Source organism: Opisthocomus hoazin, chromosome 18 (genome assembly GCF_030867145.1).
Source record: "Opisthocomus hoazin isolate bOpiHoa1 chromosome 18, bOpiHoa1.hap1, whole genome shotgun sequence".
NCBI classification, from domain to species: Eukaryota; Metazoa; Chordata; class Aves; order Opisthocomiformes; family Opisthocomidae; genus Opisthocomus; species Opisthocomus hoazin.
In genome coordinates, this window is record NC_134431.1 from 8,864,843 (window position 1) to 8,888,940 (window position 24,098).

Here is a 24,098-nt window from a genome sequence, read left to right on the forward strand (position 1 = left end):
GAGCGACTTTTTATGATGACAGCCTGTAATCGGCACAGGGCTGCTTATAGTAGCTCGCTCATCTGGATTGATTGGGGTGATGACATTCATCGCCTGGTTCGTTTCAGCACGGTCTTGAACATCAACCCAGCCTCTGCCTGTCACAGTAATTGTCTTTTATCGCTCTCGCAGAGTGCTTTTCCCTGGAGCAGAGTCCTGGGATTTTGTCACTACCACAGCAGGGAAACAAGGCTCAGCGACAGGGAGTGGCACTGCCTTCACTGATTGGTTTTTTTTAATTTGGTTCAAAACAAAGGCTTGCTAGTGAACAGTCCTACCTGAGGCCCAGTAAAGAATTCATCACTACAGCTGTCTGTGGCCTCCCAGCAGCCCACGAAGGGACACAACTGACAGCTCTGGCGTGTTTGTCTGCCCTGTCCCGTGCCTTGTTCCAGCTGCTGGCTCTGTCCGGCTTCCTTATAATAGTTGCATTGTAACAGTGTGCTCCAAACCAAACCAAACCCCTATTTTCTCCAGTATTTAGAGTTCTGATTTGCTCCTTGATTGCAACTTTATTTTTGGTTTGAGAAAAAGAAAAGCAAAGTGACCAGCAGCAGTCTTCTAAGCAGCTTCCTTCTGCCTCATTCTTGGGGTGAAATCCTGGGAACTGAGCAAGTGTTTGCTCTCATTCTCCCTGGGTTTCCTGGCTTTGTACCTCTCTTAATATTCCTTTCTACACCCGGTGCGTGCGTGTTGTCAGCTCTGGGAGATCACCAGGGAATGTGTGTGCAGGACAATGGACAAAGGTAAAAGGATGAAATCCTGGTGAGGGTTTCATGTCGGTGTATTTTTACAAATCCTTTTGGGGAGTTCAGTGTCAGCTGATGGACCAGGTGAGCTATGGGTCATCATGTGTGTTCTTATGTCTTTCAGATTCGCCAAAAGGGGTGACCTCAGGGGACCCTCTTGTCTCCCGATTAAAAAAGAAGCAAAATAGCTGTTTCTTCGAAAGTCATTGATACCACGAAGCAAGTATGTAACTATATTTGGGGAAACATGTGCCTGCGATGTAGGCGCCTGCTCTGCACGGACAGGAGGTGGATCTGGGTTCTCGCACACCAGTTCTAAGCGTGGCCCTAATCACTGGGGGTAACAGGGATAACACAGCACCTGTGCAGCTACACAGGTCCTTGTATTCCAGAACTGTGTCAGACCAGCCTACACAATTGTGACAAGCATGGCATAAATTTGTGCATTTTGCACTGTCTAATCGCTATGTGCTCATCCCTTGTAATTCCTGCTAAATATTCCCAGCTCCATGGCTGTCAGGTTGTATCGAGAACCAAAGCTCCTGGGAAATCCTGCTGCTTCCACATACATAGAGCTAATTTTTGAGTTGGATGCAAATGCAATTGGTATTGCTTCAGCTACGCTTGGCATACGTTCCTGAGCCTCGAGATGCAGCGTGACTCGCTAGGGAGCACTGGAGTGCCCGGAAAACCAGCCAGAGGAGATCCTAGCAGGCCGAGCGCTTACAGAAATGAGTGCCTCGGAAGAGGGCTACGTATTGCTTCCGTGCAAGTTTTATACCAGTGCAGTACATGAGAAAAAGCACAAACCACCTGCACATCCCTCTGCCCACGGGCACACTTTGAAAGAAGACTAGAAGGGTGTTGAACAGTTAGAAATGTGACGCCGTTACTCCTCCCATATGGTTTATTGAGGATCTCAGTTGTCAAAGCATGAGTAGCAGTGAGGCCTGTTATTCTTTCCAACATGCAAAAGGCACAAGAAAGTCATCAACATGATTCTGTGCAAAGTGTCTCTAAGAAAACACACAGCAAGGAAATGACAGAAAAGAGCCCCCAATGGAAAAGAAAGCCAAAGTGCCTTCAGGAAAATGCTGAAAAGTCCTGAAAATGGTTGTACTTTTTCAGAGTCCAGATGTGCTCAGTCGGTGAAAGATGCTTTGCAAATCCGTGAAACAGAACACAAGACAGAGCCAAAAGGCTTAAAACAATAATCTCCTCCATGTGCCAAAATTCATGATGGAAGTCAAAATTATTTATCTCAGGAAAAAAGTGCGGCTGTTAAAGACAGACATTAAATTCTTTAAAAAAAAAAGCCCACCAAAACCAGACGTAGAAAGTGGATACATTCTAAGAGCAGCTCAATAAAAAATATCCCTTTTAATCAAAATAATTTAAAAAATGGATACTTGAAGAACACAAATCCACCTTGACTGTGACCAACTACTGCACCCTGCTCCCAGGAAAGCCTCCGAGCACGACAGCACAACGCCTTCTAGAAGAAGAAAGTCCCCGCTACCTGCATGTGTGGAATGTGGCCAATGAACAATTCGGAAACAAATGCACAGGACCGAGTATCCGAGTCCCATTGTTGGACTTGGGCGTCAGGAAGCTTCCTGGGGTTCCCGTCTCTCCCACTGGAGCCGGCCGGTGCCGGAGGCGGCGTTGCTTCCCTGTGAGAACGGCTGAGCCCGTGAACCCCTGAGCCTCTCGCTGGAGTTGAATACTTAAACCTAAAAAAAGGCATTTACAAGTTGACGCATTTTGTTGTTGTTGTTGTCTTATTTCCTTGCAGTATACGTTTCTACTTCTAGACTATGGAATGTTACATTAAACAATATAATTATTCATTACCTTGCTTCAAATTTCATTACAGTTACTGAGGCTTCATCATAATTTCACACAGCACAGACACCAAACTAAACACCAGGCAGCCAGCACTAGATATATTTTTTCTTTAAGTACCAATAAGCAAAATATCCCATTCCCCCCAGAGATCCCATCAGGAAGGAGGCTCCGAAGAAAGAGGGAGGTTTCCGCTTGACCAGCCGGAAGGCATTGGGTACCACTGCGGAGAGGAGCGTGGTGTGTATATCTCCCAAAACTTTCCTGAAGGCGAAGCGTTTCTGTATCCTGTCGAAGAAGGACTGTAGGTTGGGTCTGCTGCCATCTTCCCAGTATTTCTTAGAGAGTCCCAGAAACTTGAGGCGGTGCAAGGTTGCTCCTAACAAGACATCTGCCAAAGTAAAGACACATCCGCAGAGCCAGAGTTCACACTTCTGCCCTGGAGAGAGAAGCGACAGAACAGGTAGGGTCAGAAGCAACCCCTGGGTGGACACCTAAAGGCTTGCCCAAAGATGTACGAAGGCAGGAGTGTTTGCATTGGATCTGGGGTGCTTTTTCTCAGCTCTCTGATGTCCCAAAAGATCAGACCCCATCTACCAGGGTACGTGATGGCCGATACGTGGGGCCACGCAGCTAGGAATATGTGACGGTCATTTATAGCCCACATGAAGATACAAACTGCTGTCTGCAAAATGTTGCCTCTCTCCCAAGTCAAGAGCAGCAGGAGATGGCATCCTCCCATGCCCAGGAGGTCCCTGGAAAAGAGCCCTTGGCCCCCCCTTGAAGGAAGGTGTGGTGCAGTGACCCTTTCTGCTGTGTTAGTGCTTGGGGAGAGCAGCAGCCTTTGTCCTTGGCTGCGCCGCGAGCTGTTTCAGGAGTGTCAGGTAACTTGTCCTATTTTAGGGATGTGAGAAATCCTCGGGAATTAAAACCATTTGCTGGCTGGCCTGGCTGCTCTCCCTCTGTGCTGCTGGGGAGGTCCTGCCTCTGTCCTCTCTCCAGCAGTGGGGACACTGCTCCAGGACACCAAAACTGGCAGCGTGTCTGTGCGAGTGCCAGGTTTTGGGGGAGGCAGAGCTCAGTGTGAATGCTGGGCTTGAAGTGTTGATGGCCCCTGGTAGTGAGTGACCCTGGATATAACCTCACCAGAGAGACATCCAGGAATAACCAAGCTGTCACTAGGCTGGAAGAAGTGGGCTTAGGCCAGGATAGTGTTAAATGCTCCCCCAATGTCCTTTAATACTGAGGAGCAGGGCTGGGATGGAGCTAAGGGAGATTGTGAGAGGTGCAGGTAAGGAAGAACAGCAGCAAGGGCACAAAACCTGGCCCCATCCAGCCTGGGCCCCCGGCTTTGCACCAAATCCTTAATTCTTGGGCTTTTCCACTGTCCTGTGGCTGTTAGATCAGGGAAGGAGAGAGCGGCACCTTTATTGCACCCCTGGGCAGGCACTGGTGCTGCCTGCAGGGCCAGGCCAGGGGAATTACTGGTAATTAGCAGCCCTCATTTGTAGCCACTTGGCAGCCTGCCTGATCCTGGTAGAGGCACAGCCCAAGTGGACAGATTGCCTGTTCCTAATTAGTCAATAAATGTTTTCAGTGACTAATGAATTGTGGGGGTTCCACAGCCCAAGCCTCCTGGGTGCTCTGGGGACCCTGAGGATGCTTTGGCTCAGAGGTAAGGGAAGCGGGGCTGAGGTGCCTGCCTCCCCCCGGGGCACTGCTGCGGGGGAAGGAGGAAGCGTGTCTGAGGATGGCGGCTTCGGGAGAGAGCCATGATCCGGCACGAGCCCTCCTGGCTCTGGGCTTGCACCCGCTGCTGAGGTCTGGACCTGGCTGTGGGGCGCCCTGGGGCAGAAGCACGGGCAAGGGCAACTCATCCCTTTGGCATCTGCAGCAGCCCCAGCTCGGACCAGCCTGTCCCAGCCGAGCAGGGTGCCTTGGCAGGGTGTCACCGCGTGCTCCTGCAGCATCTCCCCCCCTCCTCCTGCGCGTCGGCCGGCAGCCGGGCTGCGTGGGAGGAGAGCTGCGGCACTGCGGCTCCTGGGAAGCTGCCAGGGGGCTGGTGCGTGTGCCCGCTGCTGAGATCCTGACCCGGCCGCGGGCGCGGGGGGGGAGTGCGGGGGCCCGGAGCAGAGGGCAGGAGCAGCACGCAAGGACCGCAGGCAGCGGAGCGCCCGGGTGCCAGCCGCAGCAGCAATCCCTCTGCTCCAGGCACCCAGGGTGTCCTCTGAAGGCACCTCATTAGGCTGGATTCTGCTGAGCTACCCCAGCTCTCGGCTCAGTTAATGAGGGTGGAGGCAATTAGGGCAATGCAGAATGCTGCTGTGAATGCATCAGGGCTCTCAGCAAGTCTCCGACCCGGTGCCTTGCAGGGCCCGACCTTGGCACCTCTGAGGGCCCTTTGGGGTGGCCCCAGGCTTGACGCACGGCTCCCCACGGCCGAGACCAGGCCTGAGGGCAGGGCCAGCTGTGGGGCCATCCCCTGATTAACTGCGCCTGGGCTCTGCTCCAGACCTGGCACCGTGGAGCTGGCAGCCGCTAGCCCTCCCAGCGCTGGGGCTATGAGCCCTGCTGGCAGCGAGGACGCGAGGATGACGGCGTCATCCTGGGGCGACGGCGAGACAAGCGATGCCCAGCTGTGCCCATGCATCCCTGTCTGCCAGGGCACCGGGGTGGCTCTCGGCAGGCACCCAGCGGGATGTATTTGATGTTGGGGATGGCTGGTGTCGCTCTCTCCCACCTGCTGGCATTTGACGCAGGTCCTATGAAAACTCCCACCCTTCTGGGGCCCCTCAAATTCCCGTTGGGTTTCCCTGCCTGTGCTCCGCTGGGATGTGCCGCAGCCCCGTGGCCAGGAGGGCTGGCTGCAGGACACATCCCCAGCCCAGCGCTTTGGTCAGTCTGTGCTCCTCGTGCTGCAAGAACCCGGGGCCAGCCTGCTCCTTCCTGAACCAGGCAGGGCATCAGTTACTGGTGGCCACTTGCTGAGGCAACAGGGACCTGCCACTGCCCTGCAGTGACTCTGGAAGTCTCACAGAGCAGCCATGAGGACAGGGGTCTTGCTGTCCCCTGTGGCAATGGGTGTGGGGGCTACCCAGAGCTCCCCAGATGTTGGCAAGACCATGACTGCAATGACATCGGTGTGTTCCAAAACAGGAGAGCCCAGCAGCAGCCCCGGCCCCACCGACAGTCGCCCAGTGGGGGACGTTTTTCAGGTTCAAAGCCGTCAGCCATTCCTGGTGTTGCACCAGCCTCATGCAGAAAAACACCCCATAAATGCAGCCCAGTGCCTACCTTGGTACTCCAGTTTCCTCTTCTCCAGCTCGGCCTCAATCTGGTCTAGCACCATCCCCAGCTCGCCAAGGATCTTCTTCAAGTAGTTCACGTTGTCGTGCTCCAGGATCTTGGCCTGGGTGGAGAGCGGGGTTAGGATGGATGGGTGGATGGATGGACACGGATCCTTGCAACCGTGCAGGGACATAAGGCACCGGCTGCCCGTGGAGGGTCCATGGGTCATGTCGCCCCACCACCAGAGAGAGGAGTGTATCTTTGACCCACTTACCATGAGCTTCTTCTGCTTGGAGAGGTAGGGCTCTGATAGCTGCGGCTCCTCTTCATGGTCCAGCTTCATTAGCTCCGTGCTGGCGTTAGCTAAATGTCCTGGGGAGAGACAGAGAGAGGGGCTGGGGGGCCTGTGTTTGGCAGGGGTAGGGATGATCTTGTATCTGGTAGCAAAGCACCTCGTCCTGCATGCAAAATAGTATAGTAGCACCAAGAAAAACACCCCAGAGAGCTAAAATGGGCCAAATTCATGGCTTGCTGCTGCGATGCTGCCATAGGGCTGGGGCATCGCACACTGTCCCAAGGGCATGGGGCTTCTTCAGCCCTCCCACCTGCTCTCAGCAGGGCAGCAATGGCAGATCTCCTGGCTGTGGCAAGTCTCAGCTCTGTGGGTTTCAGGGAGGGCTTCAGCTCTTCATTTCCTCTGCTGGATTCATGTTAGAGCTGCCAGCAGATCTCTGTCTCTCTCTTACTGTTTTAAGAACACCCCTGAGCTTCCCCATAACCTGCTGCCTGCAGCTCCATCCCCAGCAGGTCCGATCCTTTGGGATGTCCGAGCCGGCTGCCCACACGAGGGTGTGTGCACAGTGCAGCACGGCAGAGAGCGGCACGGAAGGTGATGCTCCCTCCTGGATGAAGCTGTCCTGCCCAAGCTCAGTGTCTGGGAATGCAATTCGGTAGCATGGAGCCCACCAGGAGCACGGGAGAGATGTCCACCTTCCTCCCCCCCAGGGCTTGGGGAGGACGCGAAGGGCTTTGTTCAAGGGAGATAATGGAGGGAAGGGAGAAGAGTAAATGGAAGAAGAGAATGCGAGATGCACCTTAACACCTAGGGACAACATAAATTACCCAAAGGTGGGCTAATCTCTTCCTCTCCCTCCTTGCTCCCTCCAACGAGGGCTTGGCTCTGCTGATGCGTGGGTGTAGAAGGTGCCAGGGCGGCAGCCAGCAGCGGGCTACATGCTGCCACAAAATGGTGAAACTCCCTGTTTTCCACCACAAGCCTTGAAGCCCGTGCTCACTAAGGCTCCCAGCCAGCTCTCCTGGGGCTGTAACTCAGAGGGAAGCCTGCACATCACCCTGGTTTTGTTCCCCTGTTCCCCTCGGGAGAGCTTGGCCATTGGTTCACCCTCTCCTTGGGACACAACTATGTGGCTCTGCCTCAGCACCGACTGCAACGGGGCACCTGAGCCATGGTGTAGAGGATGTGCTGGAGAGGAAGGGCACCACTGGCACTGGGGAATCCCACGGACCTGCCCACAGCCCCTCCGTTGCAATGGCTTGGGACAAATGCCACCAGTGAGGAGGTTTGGACGGGGCGATATTTTTAAGGACCTCAGCAGTGTGCTGGGGAGGTGAGGCGAGGCAGACAGGGACTGAAGCCATCACAGCAGCGCTCTTTGGGGAGGGGACAGGCTCTATGCCCTGCGTCTGTCCAAGGGGGTGGAGGTGGCACTTGATGGCGTGGGGAAAGCCACCTGTGCAGGGTGCCAGCAGAGGCAGGGCAGACCGTGAGATACACCTCAGGAACTGCCTATTTCTCTTTGAGGCTGAGTGCATCCCATTTCAGAGGGAGCCTAAAGGAGGGGAGAGGCGGGGAGCATGCTGGTGCCCTCCTGACAAGGTCAGTTTTCTGGTGAGGGACTCTCCAGGAGCGACCCTAGCCGTGGAGCTATATTAGGCATCGTCAATGTTTCATGAGTGCTTGAAGGTCATGTACGCAGTCTTATGCCGGTTCGCCCACTATCTGCAACTCGATGTGGCTGTAGTCACCCACCTTTGCCCTCAGAGCTATGGGAGGGAGAGGGGACTTGCTGGAGGGGGAGCAAATTCACGTGCTCTAGAAAGAGCTGGGCGAGAAGCACGCATGGGCCATGGGAGCCTGGACACCCCAGGGCTAGGAAACCCCTACAGAGTGCCTGCAGCTCCCAAATTAGCTGTGCTTTGCTGTTTCCCAGCTCTGTCCCTGCCTTCGTTGCTGGAAGGGGGAGATGAGCAAGAGGAGGGTGGCTGGCCAGGCTGCGGAGCCAAACGGAGCCTTAGGGAAGGGCTGCGGCAGCCGTCCCACGGGCACCAGCCCTGGAAGCCCCGCTGGAGAGGCGACTTACTGCGGATCTCAGCGGTCGCGTACTTTGGGATCATGGAGTCGGTGGTGAGCTCGGGGTGCAGGATGCAGCCGTGCGTGTAGGCGTCCATGGGGAGCGAGTCCAGCAGCTCCCGGTACTGCAGCACCCGCGAGTGCAGCAGGCTGCCCGGCTCCGGGATCAGCTGGGTGACGTTTTCTGCCAGGGCAAAGGGAGAGCTGTTAGCAGGACCCTCGTTAGCCTGCACAGGACACCAGTGTGCAGGCCTGGCCTGAGCTACCTCCGAGCAGGGACTCAAAACCATCCTCTGCGCTCAGCCCTGCCCCCTCCCCGCTGCCCATCCCGGCCAGGAGCTCGTCAAGCCCATGCCCGGAGACGGGCAAACCCGCGGGACGCAGGGACGTGTACGCGTGCCATTACCCAGCCCCGCAGCCCCAAGACCCCAGCGTAGCAAGGCCTTCGCCTCTGCAGCCCCTGGATTTGTATGCTGTGGTTTCACATCTCTCAGAAGGGGACCAAAATCTTCCCATTGTGCAGAAAAGAGCTAAAACACGGGGATTTGAGTTCGGAATCTCCTCATTGCACCAGTGGCAACAAGGCACCTCATTTTCTTGGACTTCCTTGAAAATCCCATTCAAAATGAGTGATCAGGGAGTAGATGACCAAAGAAGGACCAGCACATCTTCCCTCTGTGCTCAGCTGACGCCTCAGCTGCAGGAGCATCCCTCGCCCCGGCCGGCTCCTCCTCGCCTTGTTGGGTTTTATTCATCATCTGTGGATAGCAGTTTGCATCGTGCTCTTTTTATTACACTTTCAGCTCAAAATACACAGCAGATGAAAGCACAAGGAGAGAAATGTTGCTCTTGTCTCCCCCAAGAATATCAGGTCCATTTTTTTTTATGGGACCATAAATGTTTATGGCATTTGCAGATAGCAGTTAATAGGTAGTGAGTAAATTTACCACCGAGACACGGCAAAGCCGGCTGCCCACATGCCGTCCGCAGTGCAGGGCTCACCGCACACCGGCATCTCGGGCTGGGTGAAGGCATGTCGGCAGAAGGGCTTGGGCAAACACGGCCAATGTGGCTCCTTAATTAAAGGTCTGAAATGACAGTTCTGCCCGGGCCCGCTGCCGGCGGCAGGAGCAAGGCTGCGGGCAGAGCTTGGTGATACTGGCCCGGCGTGGACGCACAGCTCGCCCTGCCCTGGGCCAGGGAGCGCCTGGACAGGAGCCAGGGAAATTTTGGCAGCTCCTGTATTGCAGACCTCCTAAGAGCTTCCCTTTGGGGCTGTCTCTGCTGGTAGGCTCCACAGAGTTGCTCTGACCGATGGACATCGGTGTTACCATCCCCCGAGTCCCCTGAGCGAGGGGAGGTCATGGTAGCTCCTCCCTGCCCCGCGGGCTGCTCGCTGCCTGGGCTCCAGCCATCCAGGTGGGGATTTTCCATTTAACAAAAGCGACAAATGAAATAATAATAACCAACTTATAGCCTGCGTGCTCCTTCCACAGGGCTCCCGGCCAGCACCCGACGCGCTGGGGCTGAGGCTGGAAACCAGCACATCCAGAGTGACTTCCCTGTCCGGCAGCGAGACAGAGCGACCGCAATGAAATAGCGGCGTGCTGGCCGCCGGCCCGCGTCCTTCGGCACATCCCAGGGAGGCTTTTTGGTGGGCAGGCGCTTGTTTTGCCTTTGCATGCCACAGCAGACCTGCACATACGGGCTGCTGTTGCATATAGTCAGCAAGAGATGGGCCGTGCAAAGGTGGGAGGGGGGGAGGCTCAGAAGGACAGGGCTGGGGGTGCAGCCCTTGGAGGAGCCCCTCGCCCAGGCTCTGGGACACATTGCCGCTGGCCAACCCACCAGTGGTTTCTTGGCGCTACTGGGCCATGCCCTAGAGAGGAGCATGCTCGAAGGTGGCTTACTGGGACTGTTCACTGGTTTTTGGGGAAAGAAAATCATTGCTCGTCACACCACCCTTTACTGATAGCTGATCCTCAGGGAGTGTGTAAGCAGCTGTAAAAGGCCATGCTCCCAGCCCAGGGGAAAATGCAACCCAGTGAATACACCTTCTTATCGAGGCATTTCCAAACTCCACAGGTTTCTGCCCAGTGGGTGACTCCCCTTTGGACCAACGTCACGGCATCCTGATAGTGCTGTTGCCAGCTAGCGTTGGTTGGCGATGGCTTGGGGCAGAGCACGCAGCAGGGAGTGATGCTCTGGGCTCTCTTCCCTGGAGCTTCCCTTCTCCATTTCTCCTTGGAAAGGGAAGAAATTGCACCTGGCTGGAAAATCTCGATGACAGGAGTTTCCCAGTGCACAGGCAGCGCTGTGTCCCCCTCCCGCCGGGGACAGCCTGTTGTCACATATGCCGGACCACCTGCCCTTCGCAGAGACTGCGGAAAGCTGCTGCGCGATTGCGGGGACCACGGAGCGATGCTCCCCGCTGCCCCTTGGAAGGAACACGGCTGCCATTCCCCAGGAGCCGCTGCCGGTGCGGGGTCCTCCTGTCCGATCCCATCCCTGCTGCCCCACCGGCGAGCGAGCATCGTGCCTTCGCCGAGCAGCACCACCGCAGCGGGGCCGGGAGAGGACAGCAGCTGAGCTGGCAAGATGCCCTTGCTTCGGGAGCTATTTTTGAGATGGTTTTGATGTCTCTGTTGCAAGGGGGATGGATGCTGGGGCGAGCGTCGTGACGGCACAGCCCGAGTTGCCAGCTCAGCTTTGAAGCCTCGCCGGCGGAGCGTCCCAGCCTGACAGCCCGCAGGTTTGGGGAAATGAGGGCGAAGGGACGTGAGGTGCCAGGGAGCGGCTGTTTGCCGCAGCGGCCCTGCGAACAGCCGCCTTCGAGCACCATCCCAGCAGCCCGGTGCGCTGGGCTCGGCCGATGCTGACTGCAGCCCTGCTCCGGGGGGAATACACGCTTCCCTCTCCACGCTGGCCCTTCTGCTGGGTTTGTGTCACGTCATCCTCCCATGGTCCCTGGCACTGCTGGCGTTGTGTGACTTGAAGGACGTGGTTTTCTCTGTGGCACAGCTGCACCGGGGACAGCAGGGTCTCTTGCCCATGGCCGGTGGCACAGGGCTCATCGAGAAAGGGGCGAGGGGCAGGAGCACCCCGCTCAAACCCTGCTTTCTCTTGGCAGGGACACTTACGGCAGTTTTCATATCATTACCCGAGGCCCAAGTACAAAGGTGGCCAAGCCCAGAAGCATTGCCATGCGCCGTGCCCCAGGCGCAGCTCTGCTCAGATGCCACCACGCACCATGGGGTTTGGGAGTGTGGCCTCCCAAAAGGGGGAAAAGGGGGGACCCAGCTACGAACCGCTCCCCCTGAGCCCCCCAGCAGCACTTCCAAGAGACGTTTGGGGATTTCTGCTGGAAATCCTTCATTTTCATGGGAAAATGTAAAAGTTTGAGGAGGGCTGGTGGCTTGCTGCTCTTCTGGGGTAAAGCTGCAACTTTAAAAGACAAAGTGGGTGCATTTGGCAAACAGCATCTGCATTAGACCTGGCTTTCCCCGAGACACAGCCCAAAGCCCCCCCTTACCTCCCGTGAAGTTCTTCTCCATGTAGTCGATGATCTGGTTGTAATCGCTGATGATGTTGTCCCTGTGGATGATGACGGGCACCTCCTCCCCTAGGTTGAGCCGCATGAACCAGGGCTCCTTGTGCTCCATCAGGGGCATGCTGACGTCCCGCTCCTCGCAGGGCAGCCCCTTCTCCGCGATGACCAGCCGCACCTGGGCAAGAGGCCGGGGAGAAAGGGCTCAGCCCCGCGCACCGAGCCCGTCCCCGGAGCCCTCAAAGCAAACCAGCCCCACCGTCACACCTCCCTGGCCCCCCCTACCACGTAAGCACAGCGATGTGCCGTGACACACCCTCGTCCTGCAAGAAGCCAAGCAGCTCTTGGCACGGCGCAGCTGCAAAATCCAGGCAGCCAGGCAAGGATTTGCCTTCCTGGCAGATGGGGTGACCCAAGCCCATCCTAACTTTGCGGGATCATGGACCATCCTCCCTCTGGTCGCTGGTAGCCCACATGGCAGTCAGAGGGGTGGAAGGGCTGGTGGGCTGAGGGCCCATCCCTCGGCAGCAGGTGGAGGGAGGCGGCAGCTCCCCAGCTGGGGGGAATCAGTGAAGCTGCTGTGGGTCCCAGCATAACCCAGCACCCACCCGAGGAGGAAGAGGAAGAAGCAGAGGACACAGCAATGTTATTCCTTGCACTCAGTGGGTGCTACTGCCCAGCTGAAGGAGGTCTCGATGCTCACCCAGGTATGTCCCATGCTTGGGGGTGAGCTGTGGTTTCACCGGGCATGTTTTGAGTGGGGAAAATGTTCCGTTTCATGGAGGGTTTCAAGCAGCCCCAGCACAGCATCCATCCTGCTCCATGCTGCCGCCGGCCCGTGAGCACTGCCCACCACCTTCACACCTCTTGTGCCAAACCTGCTGCCTTCCCCTGCCCTCCTCCAGCCCCGGGGCAGCGAGCGGCATCGCTGGGGCAGCACCCACCCGAGTCCGGCGGAGCGGAGGGGCAGGAGGAGGCGGGAGCGGGGCCGGACGCAGGGCACCATCCCCATCGCCCACGGCTGGCCCGCGGGGCTGCTCCTGCTGCTTTGCTCTGCGCTTGAGATGGTGTTGAATATGCACTCAGGGGTGGTATTTTAGGCTTCCAGGTTATAAAAATCCAAGTGTTATGAACTAAGTATGTCAAACAGGCAAAAAAAAACCCTTGGGGGGTGTGAGAGAGCCACACTTTACAGAACCACTGAAAGAGGGAAAAGCACTTGTTTTCCTCCAAGAAGCAGCAGCTAAAAATACAACTTAACAAATATAGGCATTTCTATGAGTACTTCAGAGTTCCTGGGGAATTAGTCATTAATTATTTACAGGGCTGGCAAATTAATTTTTTATTTTAATGTCAAACAAGGAAAAGCCTGGGTCCGTCAACTGCAACTTGCTCTGGGCCTTTTCCTCCCAGCTGACGGACAAACCCCAGCCAGGGCCACCCAGGGCATCTGTCCTCAACCTCCCCGAGCCTCCCCGTTCTGCTGTCAAGAGCAGAGGCCGAGGGCAGTTGCCAGGCCTGAGGCAGTGCAGGCAGGAGGGCTCAGCTCCCGGGGTAACCCTGGTGCCTGCGGGCCATGGGAGCCCCTGCTAGCACCTTGAGGAAGGGTCCCAGCCAGGGGTGACAGAACATGCCTGGACCCCCCGGCTGGTCCCGGCAGCAATGAGGCACCGCGTGTGAAAACCCAACGCTGGCTGTGAAACCCCCCAAACCCCTTTGCAGGCAGGGCCAGACGCTGGTGGGGGCTGAGGGTGGTTCCGAGCTGCTCCCGGGGCAGAGCAGGAAGAGCTTTGCCCGCAGCCGTCTCCGAGCAAAACTCCTCTGCAGGGGGGTCCCGCGCAGCCCCCACCGCTCCCCACCCAGCAACATTCATCACATCAGTTTGTGCTCATCCGCTTTCCAACAAATGCTTTTTCCTTGCAAGTGACCTCAAAACTGAAGCTGGAAGCAGTGCCAGCGGGTGCTGTAGCTCTAGGTGTGCCCTGCCCTGTCCCCAGCATCCCCAGCATCCCCAGTCCCGCAGGGGTGAGGCCAGTTGTAGGCACTTCTTGTGAGGGGTTTCCTTAACCGCTGTCTCCCCGCTGCCGGCGGCCAAATGAGTGAGACAAAAAATAACAGCAAGCCCAGCGCGAGGCGGGGGGGCCAGACAGGAGCATCCCTCGCTGGTGCGGAGCAGCAGCCCATCAGTCACCCGCTGCCGGCGAAGCCGACCATGTGCAGCCGCCCTGCTGCATTGGGCACCCTCCCCGGTCTTTGTGCCCGCAAGGAGGAGCGGGCGGCTCTGCCCTTGGCCTCCCCGCTGGGCTGCGGGCTCGAGGGGGCCATCCCACCGGGGAACATGGTGTCCCCCCTACCCCTCCGAATAGCCCATTCCCCATATAATGCTAATGGTGTGGGAACGACCGGAGGTTTGGGGCCGGGAAGAGAAGGTCGGGTTTGCCACACAGCTGCCGTGCTGCAAAATGAGCTCTTACTATTGCCTGGAAAAGGTGGTTCCTCGCTGTTTAGCCCCGAGAGCCCTGTGCTGCGCTGGGGCACACTGGGAACAGGATTTCCAGGGTGCTGCTGCAATGTCAGGGGCAAATCGTCGCTGCGTGCTGGGGTGGGCTCCCTGGAAGGAGCCTGGCTCAGGGGTTGCCTCCCTGTCTCCCCGCGGCAGGGTGGTCCCGGGGCCCAGCCCAGCCTTTGTCTGCGCTCCCGGCTGCGCGGGAGTGGGGCTGGGAGCGAGCACAAAGCCACGGCAGCTCCCGGTGCAAGGCGCGATCCCAAAGCAAAAACAGGATTTAGCTGAGGCCCCCCCGTCCCCTCCCCAGGCAGATGCTGATAAAACGCAAAACCGCAAGTACAAAAGAGCTGCCCGGCCACACGCTGCTGCTCTTGTCGGCCCTGGGGATGAGCCCCTTGCTCTCCCCACGAGCGCACCCATCCTCCCCAGGCAAGGGGATGCCCTGGGAACTGGAGGTGATTCTTCCCCCGGAACCTGGCCGAGCGATTATTGTTTTACCTTTTGTGAGCTGAAGGACTGGGTCCAGTGGTACAAAACCAGTCTGTCCTGGGATTTGAGAGCTGGGTCTGTCGGGTCCTGAATTTCCTCCCCCTCCGTGGATTTCCCTGCGTCGTTCTCCAGCGCCGAGATGGGCCACCAGCTGCAGTTGGTGGGAGTAACATTATTGGGAGTCGCCATGACAGCCTGCGAGCGAGCGGGGAGAGGACGAGGGAGCGAGCGGCGCTAGCCCAGCATCACATGGGCTCCTGCCAGCAGCATCACTCCCGGGGCAGCTCCGTCTCCCCGGCCGGGGTGGGCAGCGCGGGGCGGTGGGCGCCGGGGTCACGGGAGAGGACGGTGGCAGCGGCGTGGGTGCAGCCGCAGCCCGTCCTCGCTCGTGGCGGGGCTCCCACGGAAACGTGCCGCGCTCGCAGGCATCGCTTCAATAGGCGAGTCAGCAGCGGAGGCTCCTGCTGCCTGCCTGCCTGCCAGCTCGGCAATCCGGGGCAGCTCCAACCCCTGCGGCTCCTTAGGAATATTTTGGAGCAGAGATTTAAGATTTTTTTTTTTTTTTTTTTGACTGGTTTAGGTGTGGCAGATATGTAATAAATAGCTACGTTGATGGATGCTGGCTTTAAAATGTCTAGCAGGTGTCTTGCGTGCTTTGCAACCTTTATGGAAAGAAGAAGCAATGGCTTTTTAAAGGTATTCAGTGATTTTTAGAGAGAACAGACCACTTACAGCCTAACGGGTGTTGTGTAGCCTGTGCCGGGCTACCAGTAGCCCAGCAGCCCTCCCTGTGTACCGGCGCCCGGGGTGCCCAGACATACTGGCCGAGCCCTCCTTCACCAAAGCAGGCACGGTCTGGGGGTCATTTCCAGGATTAGCAAGATGTGTCCCAACTGCAAATGGGCCGGGTTTCCACTGCTCGGAACGCGCTGGGGCTTCTGGAGCTGCTGCTCGCCAGGCACTACGAGCATCGCCCAGAGGTCTGCAGGCTGATGCGTGTAGGCAGCTGACACCTTTCTGGGCACGGCAACCTGGACATCTGGGCTTGTGTTTTATGACACCTGGTTTCGTCACGCTCCTTCTCCAGCAATCTGGCTGCCTGAGGATAATTTCCCACATGTGAGACTTACTGCAAGTGCTGGGGGAGTAAATCCAGCCTGTTTATGGGGGCCGTAGGGGCGGGTTCTGGAGAGGACGGAGGCGAGGGCTCTGCAGGCGCAGGGAGCCAGCCTGCATCTCGGGGCTGCACAAGGGCTCTGGGTGAGAACATGGCTCCTGCATGTGTTGCTCCCATCTCCACCCACGCTGGAGCTGGTGAGGTTGCCCCAGGTGTGGAGGGTAACAGTGGAGGGTTTGGGAGTGCTGGTTCAAGTGGGGAAACTGAGGCACACTTTGCCCAAGAGCACTGGGACAGAGTGAGGCCAAACAGGTACCCAGCTGCACAAGCACAGTGAAAAGAACAATTTTCTGAAGGTTGGTGTCGTGATGTCCTGCTCCCAGGGCTGCGTGGGAGGGCGATGGCAGAGGGGTGAGGCTGGGAGCGCTGTGCCCTGCCCTGCCACCCCCTGCCACCTCCCCCGTAGGCAGCAGCCCCCAGAACCATCCTCCCTCCCCAGCCCAGGGCTTCCCAAGCGCTGCCGGAAACCCCGTGCTGGCCTTGGGGACACCCACCCAGAAAGGCTCTTGCTTGGCTTTGCTTTGGGGCTGCGAAGTCCGGGCAGTGGCCTGAGCTGCTGCCAACTCGAACAAAACTGAGGTTTAGGGAGCGGGTCCCACCGCGCAGTGCCCTCCTGCCCTCCCGTCTGCTCCGCACAGCAGAGCCCTCGCTGCCCGGAAAACGTCTTTTGGGGCTCCCTTCACCTGTGGGTTTAGGAAAGAAGCAGATTGAGCAAGCAGAAGCAGCTCGCTCTCATGCTGTCCAGAAAGCCCCATCTAGTGGCATATTTTGCGATGAATTAATGCTGCACTGCTGGGAATAAAAAATGACAAGTCACTTCATCCCTCTGGGTCCTGCAGGTGCGCAGTGCCTCTGGAGGCGCCTGTTTATTTGGCTGGGTTTTGGCTTGCTGAAGTGAGCAAGGCTTGAGGGGCAGGATGGGTGTCAGTCCCCTTTAGGGGTGTCCTGACTTTGTGTGACCTTGAGATCGTCTCCAGCTTTTGTCCAAAGCCTCCCTGCCTGCAAAAGGGGCCGATACTGGGCTGCCCCACGGGATGCTGTGCGGCCGGAGCTGGTGGCATCAGCAGAGCCCTGGCAGAAGTTGCCATCGGGGCAGGACTGCGGGGGCTGGCGGTTCGGAAACCCACGACCCGGGTGTCTCATCTCAGAGCTGATGCAAACATCACAGAGGGGAGAGAGCAGGCGGCCAGAGTTGGTCATAAGGCTTGGCAAGCACAGAAGAACCTTCTCTGTTTTAGAAGGAGGGGGTGGAAATCAGGCTGTAGGATCAGCTCCATTGATTTTTTTTTTTTTTTTTTCTTTTTTTCCTGGTGGCCTGATTCAGCATCTGCCAATGTAAAGCTTAGCCAGGACTCGGTTTGGCTTCTGTAAGGCGAGAAATAAATTTCATTGACCAGGGTGCCCTTCTGCATCCCGCTTCGGTTGAACTAATCCTGAAACTAGACACGCAAGTAACCTGTAAAATGCTGGGGTGGGGGAAAGCCACTGGAGAAAAAAAAAAACCCAAACCAGCCTGGATCTGCTGAGATAGGAAGTAGCAAAGTGGAATCTGATCTGAGGCAAGTCCTGGGAGCACTGCAACCCCACAAGTGCTTTCTCAGAAATTTTCAGGCCTTTTTTTTGTAGATTGACTGGCAACACGTCCTAGAGCATCCCTGGACAGCAAGAAAATCCCCAGGCTTTTTGGTGCAGGTACAGCAGCGGGCTGAGAGCAGTAAGGCTGGCAGGGCTGCGCTCAGAGCTGCTTGTACCGAGCCATGTCCAAACCAAGCGCTAGCGCTCATCAATCAAGCTAATTGGGCTGTGCAGGCATTCCCAGAGAAGGTGCCGTTTGCTAGTGAAGCTTGAGGTTTCAGGTGAGCAGCAAGCAGGAGCTACCAAGTTATCAGAGTGAAGTGGGTGAGCTGAACTGGGAAGGTTTTGGAGGAAATGGTGAGTTTGGGACTGGGTCCTCTCCGAGCTTGTCGTTTCACCCAGAGGAGGTGGTTTGAGCAAGAATGCCAGCAGCAATGTTTCGGTACGTTTGCTATGAGCCTGACAGTTGCAGTCCAGAACCCAAGACATCTGCCATCCTCTGCCGCAGGCAGCACTGGATATGCTTGAACAGTAGAACAAACGGTAATTCGGGCAGAATATGAAACCGCTGAGTTTTTTGTCTCTTTTTTTCCCCCACCTTTCCCTCCTCCTCCCTCACCACGAGTGACCTCCATCTTGTGTGGGACACTATGGAAATGCACCTGGAGAGCCCGCTCTCCCTCTTCCCCCCCATCCTACCTTGTGGCAATTTGAATTCACTTCTCAGGCTTGTCTCAGACTAGTTTAACTTCCATGATTTCGGTGGTTCCCCCACTCCACCTGGACACAGCAGCCCTGCTGCACGCTGTCCTGCTCCACAGCTAAAACCCGTGCCCTTCCAACACCCTCGGTCACTGCCACCTTTATGTGACACAGCTTGAAGGGCTGGACGCTTCCAGGGGTTTGCGCACGCTTTATTACAGAGAAGCAGGACTGCGCTCCATGGCAGGAACAACTGCTCGGAGGTGACCTTGAGCCAGGCTGCCGCACCACATTCGTGGGGTAAAGAGCCTCGCTGCGCCCCTTCGCAGGGCTCCTGCTGCAGAGGGGAGTGGGGACAGCCGGTATCGGTTTTAAATAATGGTATCTGTGCCCCAGCTTCATACACACCTACTCCAGGTCAACACTCACCGAGGGGCAGGGTAAGTGTTAAAAGAGTCTAAAAGGGAGAAATATTGTATCTAAGAACAGTACTTTCAAATGATTTTCAAGAGGGCACAAAACCAAAACCTGAGCAGACACCGTCTGCTGAAGCAGCAATAGCCCTTGAAAAACAGCAGCAGCACAGATGACTAGTACTAAATATCTACATTTAAAAGCAAAGTATGTATTATACCAGATTTACTGCAGGGAGAAAGAAGGGAAAGTGAAGAAAACCAAAACCGTGTGCATGGGTAGGCAGGACAGTGCTGGAAGAGGAAGGTGAAGGGAAGGGGACAGTAAAGTACTAACCCGATACTCAGAAATCCGTTAAATTTAATTTGAGAGTACGAGCCAATATCGCATAGTAAGTAACTGCATTGCACTTGAGAGCAAAAGAACAGTTTTAGTTGTATTCTTATTTTAAATTATTTTGATTTATTTGAACTCTAAATCTGAACTTCCTGGATTCATAGTGCAAATTTTAGGGATGATTAGAATAAAATCTACAAACAGCAATTATCATCCAGAATGTCTGAGACTTCTCTAGCACAGAATGCAAGGCCAACTGTCTACAGCTGCTATAGTCTATTTTTATACAAGTGCTTGTGACTCCTTGGCTTGCTGACCACTAATTTTCAAGTGTGCAAGTAAAAACTGCGGTATTTGACTCCAACATGGTTGTTTGGTATGTGCGTACAGCTGACACTGAAAGCAGAATTTTGTTTGTTTTAAAAAAAAAATGTCTTGAGCAGAGATAAGTGTAAGTCAAATTATTCAGTCATTAGTTTGCTGGGTTTTGACAAACATTTATTAATGCAAGTCTCAGCAACAAAATTTTTTATTTCAATATTTTCAGCCAGAAGGAAGGTTATAGCTCTGCACCACAAAGCCTGTACGATACACAGTCCTTGTTCACCCTGTTTCCACCCTGCTTTGTGTATCAAACATACTTGGAAACAACCTGTATAGACAGCTCCACCACCTCCACTTCCGAGACAGCATGGCCCAAAAAAACTGTTAGCCTGCTTCACTCCCCCCTAAATTATTCCTTCTGTAAAGCACAAATAACAAAATATATTTTTGCTTCTAAGAGCTTCACTTATCTGCAGAAAAATAGAACTGGTTAAGAGTGAGCTAGTTAGATTATGAAAAGGTCCAAGCACACACCCACACATTTGGGACCTCCCAACAAATTTGTGAGGAGGAAGCATTCACAATTTGATCCAACTAAAAAGGAGCCAGACAGCATTCACGGAAAGGAGATCCATCCTATCCGAAACACCGAATGCCTTCTCATTCTTCTCTCCAGAGCAGGATGAGGAGGATAGTGCTGTAGCTATGAAACATTTCTCTAAGAACTGGGACACATTAAGAATGAACCTTCCAAACACCACAAAATTTCAGAACAAAACCTAAAAGGCTTTTTTTTCCCAAAACATAGTGAAAACAGCATATAGAGCTTGAATATCCACAGCACAAACTGAAAAACAGAGGGAGTTAATTTGATCTACAGTGCTTTTGTTAAGGTATTCAGAGACTTTAGTGCATTCTTTTTAGAACTAAGCTCGGAAACTATATTCCATTTTTTATTTTATTAGAAAACTAAACTGTACGAGGCAAAGAAACATCTGATCAAACACACAACAGTGAAAACATGGCACTGACAAGGCATTTAACCCAACCATTATCGCAAACTCTGATTCGGGATTCTCTATTGCTTCCAGTCAAGTATACATCATTTCTGCCATGTGAGACATTTTCTTGGGAATATATAAGTAGTATTCCATGTATCCCGAAAGATCTTCAATAGTCACGTCATCCACAAAGGCTCGAGCTTGCTCAGAACAAGACCTAGGCGAACCTGACGAGGCCGTCCCACAAGGGGACCTGTTCTGACGAGACCGGGCATGGACTCCCAGGACGGCCTTCTCGCACTCTGACAGGACGCTCCGCAAGCCAGAGAAGGAGTACACTTCCATGGTTCGCCACTGTTTGCACTGGCATTTCTTGTCCGTACAAGGGCACTGCTTGCCGTTGCTAAGCATGGATAAGGACTGGAAATCTGAGGTTTGGCTACAACGCAAGCTAGTTTCAAAGGATGAGGAGAGAGCCGGGCAATCCTCTCTCGACTTCTCCAAAGGCTCTTCGGCAGTGAAAGCTTCCAAAGGTTCAGTTCTATCATCACTGGCCTCAAGGCGAGAACCGTGCCTGTCCTTTGTACCGTGCTCTGCTGTAACAAAAATGTCTGAACTGACGTTACTCTTCGAAGTGTCTGACTGGGTTTTGTGTTTCAGCTGGTTGTTGGCTTTCATGTTACAATATGTAAACTTGGGAGGGTGCAGGACAGGAGACTTGGAGCGTCTGCGACGTGGGACTCTTGCCGATCCTCTGGAAGGCTTTCTCACACACCTGCAGGGTTGTAACACGTGAGCAAGGACGTAACTCCAGAATCTACACCATAGCTAAGTAAGCTCTAAAATATGGCTAAAAAACGTTTTAGATAATTTTTATTTTCTGCTTAAAAAATCAGGTGACTCATCACTTATAATCTCTGACAGAAACAGTGGAGGAGTCTGAAGAAATTTCAGCTCCCCAAAGGAAAGACACAAACCTCCCTCATTTAAAGGTACTTTCCCCTAAATAGTCTGTGTTAAGCAAATGATACTTTGTCATCCCAAACTGAACTGTAGTGCAGAACCTGGCTATCAGTTGGAGCTGCTGGCAGAATTGCACTGAATATCCAGGTACTGCATTACAAAAATAAAATAAGACAAGAAACAGGTAAGAAAGAGTTGCGAAGGTGTAAGACTTGAAGAAAAGGACTTCTGAGGAAATCAGGGGAAGAGAATGTTTTGGGGACCCTCTCCAAGAGAAGAGGCAATATTGGTTTTCAAGTCTTTGATGAAAGCCCCTTAAAAAACAGCATATCAAACAGCGATGCTAAAGTTTTATAATAGAAACGAGAGAAAATACATGTTGAAGCAACTAATCAACAACAACTTTCACTGGAAACGGTATGCAAGTGTTAAATGTCTGAAACCAGAAACAGATGTACGGTGCGGTGAACGGTGTGCTTTACCCATGCCAGGCTTCCTTTGAGCAGACAGTCTGCTGCTTGGCTCCATCCATGGCTGCTCTTACCAGTGGTCTGAGAATCGTCCCGTCGCCCACAGACAGAGCTGCAATACATCTGAGTAAAAAGGGAAATGCCACGTTACAGTAGTGCCTGCACGTACCGCTTCAGACGCCTAGGGTCAGCCTGTTCGCTTTAGATGCTTAGCTAAGACATTCAGGTTTGCAGCCTTGACTTCCACTGCAGTCGGTGGTTAGAAACAGGATATTACAGAGATTTATCCAACCACTCTTACTATATTGACCGCAGTCAAGTGTCTAAAGATAGGTGAGATGAAATGAAAGGAGGCTGAAATGCCCAGAGGCTGATGTCATGCCCTATTTGTGTACCAAAAGGACACGGTAAAGGAATGCAAACTCGGGCTCCAAATGTTGTTGTTAGACAATAGTTGTTAGACTCCCACTCATCTGAAATGCAAAGTCAGGAACCCCGAGCAGCAGGCTGAGGAGCCGTCAGTGGAGCAGTGCACAAGGTACAACAGACAAGGACAGATTACTAATTTATTTCTCATAAAATTTCTCATTAAATTTCCCAGATAAACATGGGATCAAAAAAAACCACATCTGGCCCTGGAGGTCCAGACAACAAACAAAAATGCCTCGGCACAAGAATCTGTATTTCTGACGGCTGTACGTGTGATTTGGAACACGGGGTAGGAAATCGTAAGAAATGAGGGTGAAATTCTAGCAGAAGAGCCCAAGTACTCTGCCCAAAGTTGGTCTTAAGGGATTAGTCACACGACTTGAGCTGTTCAAAACACATGCCGGCAAAACAAGACCTTTTTATGCCTAAGACGATACCATTGGGAATCAACCAGAATTCCACGCAGTCTGTCACTGGTAATACACCAAAAGTGGTAACGCTTAATAAGCACAGCTTACTTGTCAGAGAACAGCTGGGGTTTTTCCCATGTTTAACAGAAGACCTCTTGAAGTAGGGGAAACAAGCAGCGAAGCAAAATATATTTTAACAAGCAGAGGAAGTAATGAGCTCGCCGTATTGATGGCTGTGGAGATGAACTCACAAGGCAACATGAATTATCAATGCAAAGCTCTCTCGTGTGTCTCTTGTGAACTCCCAAACGACTGCAAGGGAACTACTTCACAGAGCATCAGGCTGCGTCATTTTACAAACTGCTGCTTTTGAGGAAGATGCTTATGCTCTGCATTATCGGTATACCCAGTGTGTTATGGAGTAAGTTTTTAGTATAAAAATGCCTGTAAGACATTTTACTCTACAAAAAGCCCCTGAAATCAGAAACGATCAGTGCTTATATTTAGCCTGATGACTTCCAGTGAGACGAGGCTCTCCAGCTCACTACGAAGTGTTGGCGCTGCCCTTCAGACCCTTTCCAAGCACTACAGTAAAGGCTGGCACCGTGGCCGAAGACGTCAGTGTTTACGTGAAGGGACAAACAAGCTCGGTATCACACAGGGCGGCTTCGGTGGCGTTCAGTGCTTTGGGCGAGTCATTTCGCGTTTCCACACAGCCACTGTGTAATTTCAGTCGGGCACCGCGCCGCAATTAGGCGGTAATCAAGTCCTGCTTTGCCAATTAGACCGTTCTAACGGCTGCATCTCATCTGAAGCGACGCGGCCGTCCCCTCTCGGGGAGCGAGGAGCCTTGCACCGAGCTGCGGCGCTTGTTTTGGGAGCCGAAGTGACAGAAAAGAGGTGCAAACGCGTAGTGAGGAACGGACGAACGCCAGCTTACCCTGCTGCGTCCACCCTCAGCTTTTTGAACGCCGTCTGCAGCCGCTCCTCCTCCTCCTCCTCAGCCTCCGCGTCCATCGGCGGGCCCTCAGCGCGCGGCCGGCCGTGCCGTGCGGAGCGGCCTGAAACGCAGCCACCGGGGCCCGACGCCGGGGTCCCCACACGCGCGGCCTCCGCGATAACGGGGCCCGACGCCGGGGTCCCGACGGACGCGGCCTCCGCGATAACCGGACCGGCGCGCGCCAACGGGCGCCCGTCCCCCCGCGGGCAGCCCCGCCGCCTCCCCACCGCGCCCCGCCCCGCGCCCAGAGCTCGGCGGCACGGCCGCGGCCCGGCCCGGCCGTCACGGAGGCTCTCCCCCCGCTGACAACCGGCCAGGGCAGGGCCGCGCCGCCCCCGCAAGGCCTCGCCCCCCGGGCCCGCCGCTCACCGCCGCCTCCCGGCCCGGCCACCGGGGAGGGCGCGCGGCACAACAGGAAGTGAGTTCACAGCCCCCCCCGCCTTGGCCGAAGGCGCGTGCGCGA

At 54.8% G+C, this 24,098-nt stretch overlaps 2 protein-coding genes across 2 annotated transcripts; both read right to left on the reverse strand.

The window, feature by feature from the left end:
• Positions 1-1,677: 1,677 nt before the first annotated feature.
• Positions 1,678-15,335, reverse strand: GDAP1L1 (ganglioside induced differentiation associated protein 1 like 1). Its single transcript, XM_009933797.2, has 6 exons — positions 14,844-15,335; positions 11,825-12,017; positions 8,303-8,476; positions 6,196-6,293; positions 5,928-6,042; positions 1,678-3,072 (listed from the first exon to the last, which is right to left on the reverse strand). The coding sequence occupies exons 1-6, from the start codon at positions 15,021-15,023 to the stop codon at positions 2,729-2,731; spliced, it is 1,104 nt and encodes a 367-aa protein (XP_009932099.1). The 5' UTR covers positions 15,024-15,335; the 3' UTR covers positions 1,678-2,728.
• Positions 15,336-19,514: 4,179 nt separating this feature from the next.
• Positions 19,515-23,845, reverse strand: LOC104328830 (oxidative stress-responsive serine-rich protein 1). The gene is made up of 3 exons (XM_075438830.1): positions 23,576-23,845; positions 21,809-21,919; positions 19,515-21,138 (listed from the first exon to the last, which is right to left on the reverse strand). Exons 1-3 carry the CDS (start codon positions 23,650-23,652, stop codon positions 20,454-20,456), a joined length of 873 nt encoding a protein of 290 aa, XP_075294945.1. The 5' UTR covers positions 23,653-23,845; the 3' UTR covers positions 19,515-20,453.
• Positions 23,846-24,098: the final 253 nt, after the last annotated feature.

Coding starts and splice junctions, on each gene's coding strand:
- GDAP1L1 (XM_009933797.2), bottom strand. CDS start 15,023: ATGGCGACTCCCAATAATGTTACTCCCACCAACTGCAGCTGGTGGCCC. Junction 12,018..14,843: donor AGTCCTTCAGCTCACAAAAG/GTAAAACAATAA, acceptor CCTCTTGCCCAG/GTGCGGCTGGTCATCGCGGA. Junction 6,043..6,195: donor CCAAGCAGAAGAAGCTCATG/GTAAGTGGGTCA, acceptor CTCTCCACCCAG/GCCAAGATCCTGGAGCACGA.
- LOC104328830 (XM_075438830.1), bottom strand. CDS start 23,652: ATGGACGCGGAGGCTGAGGAGGAGGAGGAGGAGCGGCTGCAGACGGCG. Junction 21,920..23,575: donor CTGAGGGTGGACGCAGCAGG/GTAAGCTGGCGT, acceptor CTTTTTACTCAG/ATGTATTGCAGCTCTGTCTG. Junction 21,139..21,808: donor TCAAAGGAAGCCTGGCATGG/GTAAAGCACACC, acceptor ACAACCCTGCAG/GTGTGTGAGAAAGCCTTCCA.